Consider the following 8,945-nt stretch of genomic DNA (forward strand, 5'->3'; position numbering starts at 1 on the left):
CATTAGCTCTTCCGTCTGAATATGCAAAACTGCTTTTTATTTATTTATTATCCTAATTTTAAAAGTTTAGATATTCCTAAACATACTAAATATATATATTAATGTCTAAATACATGCATAACTACTGGCTACTTAGCCACTACCGCATTCCTATTTGGGTGCAGTCACACCATGCACATCTCGTGTGACACACACCCGTACTACCAGAGTACATGTAACCCCGTTACACCCCCCCCCATTGGGATTGAGAACATTTACTGCTCCAATTGACTATTGCCTCTACGAGGCTCGTGTCTCCGCTAGAAATTCGTTGGAACTAAACAACTTCCTTGCTCAATGAGCCCAGTGTCCACGACACGAAAGTCACCAAGTCTAGCTGGTTCTGAAAGCGAACACGGGCAGAGTCCAGCTTCGTCTCCCGCACGCGTTGCGATATCGGACAGTGCGTCCGCGGTATCGTAAGATTAACATCCTAGGCTCGATGAGGACGAGCGTCGCGCTTTGCGCACGCTATCAATGTCGAGTGATCTCGTTGAGGATGTGGAGGTGGTCGAATACGAGACTGACACTCCTTTTCTCACATGTGATGACGAGGAAGGCGAGCTGCACCAACAGCGTAATACGAGCCCTGCTTGCGCCTTGCGGACCCCATGTCCGCTTCCTGACTTCTCGTCAGCCAAGGAATGTGGTGTAATTACCAATGACCTCGATGAAGCTCAAATGCGGCATCTTGAAGCTGCCCATAAGGCGGCTCCAAAGCGCGCCCATCCACGGCCGGTTATTGACTCTCGTGTGGAATATGGCTTCCGCCCGGCGGATCCCGCTGTGGAAGCGACCTTGGGTTAAAAATGTGGTTACTCTTTTGGTAAGTGGATTGCGATTCGCTACACTCGTACCGGCTTTGAGTATAGAACGAAGTTCGCCGATCTTAGCTTAGCTTCAGCTACGACAGCCCCGCTGCACTTGGTAGCACTTATAGTCAATCAACACCTGAGTCGTTAGGATTGATCCTCTGTGAGGATGGAGCTCCTCTCTTGATTGCCCCAGGTATGCAGACGGGCTTAAAAAGCTGATGCCTCTGCTTGGCCCTGAGGGCGTGTAACATCTTGCTTCGCAAGGATCTGAAGCGATAAGCGCGCGCCTAGATGCGTTTTCAAGTTGTGACATGCTTTGCGCGAGCAACTACTGCAGAAGATGGCGGCGTCGACTGCACCCATGACGCCGCCGTTGGCGACGTATGACTCCCCCCGAACCAAGCCGCTCATGGTGAATGTGAAGATCTTCGAGGGTAGGGATGGAAAGAATCTTTTGCTCTAGATAAGATAGGTCGAGATGGCTATGACAAACCATGCTCCAAAACGAGCAACAGCGCATGGCGCTAGCATCTCCAATCTCGGTAGTCAAGCACGAGAATGGCACTGACGTGCGGCACTTCGGTCAAAGCGGCGTTTTCCTCCTGGATGGATCTGCGGCAGCTGCTTTTACTAGTGTTCACCCCGTCTAACCAGGCATATCACGTGTGATCGTGTTTCCTTGCCGCCCGACAGGGCAAGAAGGAATTGATGGACTTTGTCCAAGCGTTGCGAGATCCCATGTTCTGTATGGCAGCCGATCCTCCCCGGGGAGGTCAAAGTGACCGTTTCTATGGAGAGCCTCCGCACAGGCGCGACCAGAATGGAAGCCTTATGAGTGTATTCATCTTCTTTTGAAGATGCAGTGAATGTAGCATTGAAAGCCAAATTCAAATATGAGTCGGCACGAATGGGTTGGAATGCACACTCTAGCAGATCGTCGACAGGGTTGCTTGAGCTGACGGATCTCAGCCATTATGAGAAAGAGGAGGCAGAGCTTCTGGCTGCCGAGTAGCGCTCGAACACCCGACAGTGTTTTGTCTGTGAATACACCCGTCACCTTTGGATTAGGAGTGTCCTGCGCAAGGCGCGTCAAAGCTCATTAGACCGACTTCAGCTTCATACCAGTCTTCTGGTTGTCGCGGGGAAACAACAGCATCCAGTAGGCCGCCTCGCGCCTACGGGGAAAGAACGTAGCTCTGTTGAGCCTCAAAGGGGTAGAGATCAGCGAGACCCAGCCTCGAAGAGCTCCGTGCTCTTGAATACGGACCGTGTATGCAAGCCGGGCTTGCTGGTGGTGAAAGCGACCGTGAAGAGCTTTGAAAAGCCACGGAGGATCCTGATTGACTCTGGGGCGCTAGGCAATTATGCTCCACGCTCCAGGATGAAAGGAAATCAGCTGTATCTTAAGGCGCTGGAGGCGCGACTGAGTGAAGTCGTCACTCTTAGCTTAGGGACGGAACATTTGTCATGGTGCAGAGGTTCCCTGTGGACCTCGGTGTCAAGTTTCTTGACTTTGTCAGCGTGAAACGCTGCTAAATCTTAGAATTCGATTTACGGTATGACCTCATGAATTGCCGCGGGTACTGGACTACGACGGTCGACGTGCTAGAGATCGTTGATTCCGAGTTTTTGAACTCCAAAGATATATCGGACAAAAGTCCCGAGCATGACTCTCGGGCTGAACGTGGAGTGGCACGGAAACCACTGAGCGCTGCTCATGTATTGGAGCAGTCACTGCATGCCATGTCGTGGCATGGTCGGCAGGCATCCAGGGCGAGGCTTCGGTGATGCACATGGAGTGGCACGTAACCCACTGAGCGCTGCTCAAGTATCGAGGCAGTTGCTGCATTCACGAGTGGCATTGTCGGACGAGGACTGAGGCATCTTCGGCAAGGCCTTCTAGATGCTCGTGGAGTGGCACGTTATCCACTGGACAAAATCTGCGGAGATAGCATCTTTTCGTCGGATGATGTTTATAACAACTCGGCTCCGGTGGAGCAGGAAGTGGGGCTCACACTGGACAACGCTGAGTGCGTGCGCCCGCTGGTCTCGCCGAGACGTGACCGCTGCGGAAAAGCGACAGTGACGCGGTATGCTAGCTGCAAGACGCCGAGCGTCGACCCTGACCCACGATGTGTCTACCGTAGACGATAGCACACAGCTATATACACTCGTCAACGGTATGACGGGGGAAGAATACGGCGACGTCAGCCTCGAGGCCATTACCGCGGTGGATGCTCTTCTTTAACCGGAAGAGATGTCCCTTGAAGAGTTCGGCGGTGCCTTGAAGGCAGGCGACTTCGCCAAAATGGTCATAATATGACCGAACAAGGAGGTCAACTCATTGTCGCTTCTGGATGAAGCTGTCCCGAAGGACATCAAGAGGGTACCAACTGCATGAAGTGGATCTTTGAACCTTAAGAATCCCTAGGATTCGTACTATCATTTGACAAAGAAATATAAAACGTCGTTTACAAAGACCCGTCGTCGGTCCTACCTCCAGCCCGAGTTTTACATCGACCTGGTTCCGGGAACCAAATACTGCATAACACGCCATCGCCCCCTGCCTTAGGAGCCGTGTGACGTCATTGACGCCTTCTTCCGTGCAAAGCACGACACAGGAATGGTGCGCGAGAGAATGTCTCTCCATTCGACACCCACGTTTTGTGTCAGGAAGCCGAACATCAAGGGGCGTATAGTTCACCCCGACAATAAGCTTAATGCTGCCACCATTACGGCACAGTCGCCGATTTCTAGGAAAGATGCTCTTTAGAACAACATGGTTGGATGTACAGAGTATGATGTATAGCTTATTTAAAGTGATTATGTAGGCAACTTTGTGAATAAATTTAGTTTGAGAGTACGGAAGCTTTTGACACATCATTTGGACGATTATGGACTTAATTCACCACATTACGCAATAGACAAGCAGCACATGATTGTTGCCTGACTGTTGTGCCGTAAGAAAAAGAACGAGATGTTTTCATCATGCTCTCGCTTCTTGGTCTTACGTACTGATGATTAGATTTTGCTGATAAGCAGAATGAGAACTATTCTGCTCTCATTTTGCTTATCACGCACATAAGTCGTTAATGAAAAGCGTCGCTTTGACTATAAACGTTTTTTTAAAGGGTCTACAATTTCAATGACGAAGTATGCAACATAAAGTAGTACGCGTTGCAAAACAGTTGACCTGACTACAATGAATATTAGATATTTGTTATCGAGCTGTAGTACATTTAAACGCAGCGTTTCTGCAAGCAGGATAAAGCACATCGTTCCACAACTTGGTCTCTAATTTTACAGTAGACGCACAGAAACTTTTGATCGTGATAGACAATACTAGCTTTACTGCGTTGCAGCAGGGCTGCCGTAGCTTTGCGCTTGAGAAAGCGTACTTTAGGTCACATTCTTGTAAAGGACCAAGTATGAGTTAGCGGATCGTAATCCGCTTACTCCAAGAGTAATTATTGCCTTCACAAGGCTAATTGACTCTTCGGTTTAAATTCAAATCGATTTCTACTTATTTTTTGTCCTAATTTTAACAGTTTAAATTTTCCTAAATGTACTAAATATATATAGTAACATGTAAATATATGCATAACTACTGGCTACCTAGCCATAAATCGTATTCTTGTCTGGGTGCAATCACAGCAAACACATCTCTTGTGACACACACACCCCTGTTAACAGGGTATGTGTACCCCGTTACATGCGTAGTGAAGTGAGCTAGAACAAAAGTGATACAAGTTGGGATCTAATATGCACTAACCGCTCGCAACGCAGGCGGCTCTTGGCAAGTCGTATAAAACAATGAGAAATTTGTGTCTATCCGTCCTTGACACGGATTAGTGAATAGAATTGCTTGTCGACTGGCTCAAATTGAAAGTATTGTGGGTTCAACACTTATAATAACATAGAACTCGCAACAAAAATCCCTTTACAAAGCGTAACGCAAAGGAAACATTTGATTGGCCCATAGACATGGCTACACTTCAATTAATGATTTGCTATCATGACAAGGATTACGGCAATGGTTACCGATGAAATTATGGACATAATGGCAATTATCCATTGGTCTAAATAAGTCAGGTTACACTCAGGTAGCAATGTAACACTTTAGAAATATTCACTTTCGTTTTTACATACAAACCGATACTTTTTAATTCTCAATGGCAAATGTCGAAAGACAATTTATATGAATCAGTCGCTACTTTCGTACGGGTGGGATGTGGAGGTTAGACGTGCTGTATTAGTACTCTTTTTAAGCCACTAGCCCAGTACAAAAACGAGATGGCTACAGTAATATTTTCGTGTGTTTTCGTGAGCTGAGAGATCATTCGAAAGTTAGCACTATTTGTGCTAACTTTCGTATAGATTTCAACCAGATTGAATGTAAGATTATGATGTCTTAGCAGTAGTATCGTAGCACATGAATGTCTTAGTGATTTTAGTCTAAACTGTGTCGACCATCGGCTCAATATACATACTAAACAATTCATCATCAATTATAATGAGGCAATTATGGTAATGCTGTGAGATGAAATTATTACACTAAGATAAATCTCTTACCATAATGTCATCTCGAAAGCATCATGGGATAAGATGTTTGTCATAGATCAAATAGAGGAACTACTGATTCTAGCAAAGCATGGAAATACACGAGGCAAGTTGCTTCCAGTAATTTTCGTATTTAAGGCATTAATTACAGCGGGGCTGCCGTAGCTGCTTGCATAGAGGAGGCTAAGCTAAGGTCACCGACCAATCGTCCATGAATCAGTACAAGTGTAGCGGATCGCAATCTGCTACTTCTAAGTACTAAAGCGTTTACCAAGCCAAACGTATACTTCTGTTCAGAAACGAACTGTATTTTATTGTTTTAGTTGCGGTAGAGCCGCTAATTAATATGGAATTACCTAACTAATACAGCAAAACATAATTAATATGTAGTCACACCACTATATGATTACACTAACTGTGTAATACACACCTATGAACTAAGTGTCCCGCTGCGTGTGAGTTTCAGAGCGTTTCTTTTCTTCTCACACATAGATATTAGCTGCAACGCGAACACCTCAAGCCTGGGAGCTTTGGAACTCATCTATGCTGCGTTTTCGCGAAAAAACAGTCACTGTTACTTTTACTTCAGATTGCATTCTTAGCAGCATTGTCTGATAAAATTGGCGTGAGCTGTCCAATAGTTTACGCACTGTAATTAGAGTCTGATTCATGCATCTGCTAATTAAGCGTTAAATATCATGTAAAAGCTTAGTTTAGTAGCATTATATCAATAAATCTAAAGAAAGTCACACTGAAGACACAAGCCGGCATATGTCATTTGTACAGTCTTCATACTTTGATAATAACAAGCCTCAACTGACACTTTTTTTTGAAATTGCATTGTTAAGGTCCGTGTGTCAAGACGGACAAATTTTTCCGTAAAATTGTCCGGCTGATAAAAGTCAAAGTGGACCAGAAGATAAGGGTTGTTGACCACCCATCGATCGAGTCACGTATTCCTTGATGTTACATCTATGTGCTGTATTCGACTTTTTTCAAGAGAGATGCGCACGTTGCAACATCAACGTACAATACGCGGGCATGGCAGCTGTGTTGGCTTCAAATTGGACTTTCTTGATGTATGTGCTAATTTTTTTGCGAAAAAGAGTCAGAGATTTATAAAGAGAACATCTCAGTTTCCCGAGAGCCGGATAGACCAGGTTTTAGATGGACAAATCATAAGGCTACGTCTGCCTGACCCAGTCTTTTGTCGCTTGGATCTCGGCTTATCTTTTTTCAATTTTCTTGACCATGTTTGTGCTGATCCTTTCGACTTTATTTCTGCTTGATGTCAGTGTATCCTCCACGTCTAATTCAAGTACACTCCAGCATGAAGTTCCTATCGTGTTCGTTGGTCACTTGAATGATTCACTGCCTTCTGCAAATAGTAGCTCGACCGTTGCTAAAGAAGAGTTGGAGAGCTACGATGATAGTGAGCAAGACATTACCGAGATTGATGAAACTGATGTGGAAACAAGGATGTTCCTTTTCTCTGGAAAGATGTTCTTATCGCATTTCCACACCAAGTCGCCACTTAATGAAGCTAACATTAAACCCCTGTTGACCACTTTTGCGGATGCAAGGGCCCTGCTGGAGATAAAGAAACGTGATTCGGCTCAAAATAAGAATCTATTCAGTCACCTAACGACGCTTCTCGGGTCAAATGATGAACAAATGAAATTATTTGCTGGCGTGACGGTGTCCAAGTTGCTTACGGACCCTGTGACACGCGAGGTGACGCAACAGCAGTTTCTCGATTCTGTGACCAAATTATCAACAATATTCACAGTTTTAATGATAAACACAAAATTCGGATCTCTTAATGAATTTTTCGAACTTGGGTTACACATTCCACTATTGTCCTACGCCTGCAAACTACTTAAAGCAGATGGCATTTTGGGAAGTTTTTCAAGGGTAGTCGAAGACGAGGTTAAAGTCGAGGTCATACGCGACGCCGTTCGACTCCTAACGGAAACTCGTAAAGGAGGTAATTTGATAACTTGGCTCGGAACTTATGAAACAAAACTGGTCAGACCGATGCGATCCTTAATCGAAGATTATTTTTACAGTCTCGTGGATGGTTTGTTGCGTCGTACGAAAGTGCTAGCGTATCGCTTACACTCACTGAGATATCCTGATCTTGTGTCGTTTCACGAGCATTATTCGTCGTTATATGACGACATCTGTTTCGATCATTGGCTTGATTTTGCTGCTTTTACTCGTTTTAACTACATTGAACATGAGGCGAAAAGTTCAGATTTCATTTACCCACAAGTTTTAAAACTCATGAAACAACAAGGTAGTCGATATACTGATGATGATACTATTTTATCATATTTTGATCCGAAGAACCTATTGACGAGAACTGCCCTGATGTCTAATCAATTTTTTGATTGGTCGCAGCTCAATAACGATCAATTCCGTTTGTTTAGAGCTGCTTTACAAACTGAAGACCAAACGAACTTGGTCAGGAAGACTTTGGAGGAGATGGAATATGCCTCTGCATTCATGAGAAATTTAGGTAGTGAGAGAATGGTGGAAAAGTTTGAGGCACTTCTGAACGATAAGGATCTTATAGAACCGTTTCAAAAGGTGCTTGAAGACGAATACCTAGTGCAGTTACTTAGAGCGAGTTTGGAGAATAACCAACCAGTAGATATTTCGTCGGGTCTGACTATGGGTACTGAGAAGCTGAATCAGATTGAAGATGATGTTATGAAAACGTTCCAAATGTTGGTCACGGATAATGAAAAATTGCAGATGATAGGAGCGTCTTTGGTGGATGATGTCAATAATAAGTTGTATGGAAACGCTTTTGAGGCAGCAAAACATCTGAAATCAGTTGAAGACATGTTGAGTAGTACGGAATTGGATACGATGAATTTGCTCGAAGCGATTCTCAAAAATCAGGAAACAGTGCAATTGCTTAAAGTGGTTTTAAGAGATGATAAGCATTTAAATTTGTTTAGATCAGTTTTGGAGGACAATACAAAGAGCTCGGAAATAGAATTGGCGCTCAGTGATGAGAATCTGGCAAATGCGCTCAATGACGTATTAATGGATGTGGGTCAAGTGTTTTTTCTCAGAGTTGCTATCAAGGATGATGATCGTGCAAAGTTGTGTCGGGCGGCTTTGGAGAAAAAAGCACAGGTGAAGGTGTTTGAAGAGGCATTGAACAAAAAAAAATTAAATAATGTGTTAAGGTCGATACTGAAGGACGAAGAACGTTTGCATTTGCTTAAAAAGGCTGTTCGGTCGAGTATTACAGGGAGCTTCGAAACGCTCTGGCTTTAATAGATAGAGAGATGCTGAAAGAAGGGATGTCAGAGTACCTCCAGTTACGTCTACAAACAGAAGGACACTTATGAACCTTCGTCATGAAGTCTAATAAATTCTCATCTTTTTATATTGAGCATTTTATTCAATGTTTGATGTTTACAAAATCTCTTAGTACTATTCCTTCATATAATTCTCTGCTTTATTAAGCTGCGTCCAGCCTCTCAATTGCGCAAATTAACGTTTTCAAAGTAA

General features: G+C 44.2%; 1 protein-coding gene across 1 annotated transcript; it reads left to right on the forward strand.

The window, feature by feature from the left end:
• Nucleotides 1-6,665: 6,665 nt before the first annotated feature.
• PHALS_10616 (uncharacterized protein) lies at nucleotides 6,666-8,708 on the forward strand (the record flags this gene model as incomplete). Its single annotated transcript, XM_024726071.1, has 1 exon — nucleotides 6,666-8,708. The coding sequence occupies one exon, from the start codon at nucleotides 6,666-6,668 to the stop codon at nucleotides 8,706-8,708; it is 2,043 nt and encodes a 680-aa protein (XP_024576784.1).
• Between the last annotated feature and the right edge of the window lie 237 nt (nucleotides 8,709-8,945).

The sequence above is a fragment of the Plasmopara halstedii genome, assembly GCF_900000015.1.
Source record: "Plasmopara halstedii genome assembly, contig: Scaffold_484, whole genome shotgun sequence".
NCBI classification, from domain to species: Eukaryota; Oomycota; class Peronosporomycetes; order Peronosporales; family Peronosporaceae; genus Plasmopara; species Plasmopara halstedii.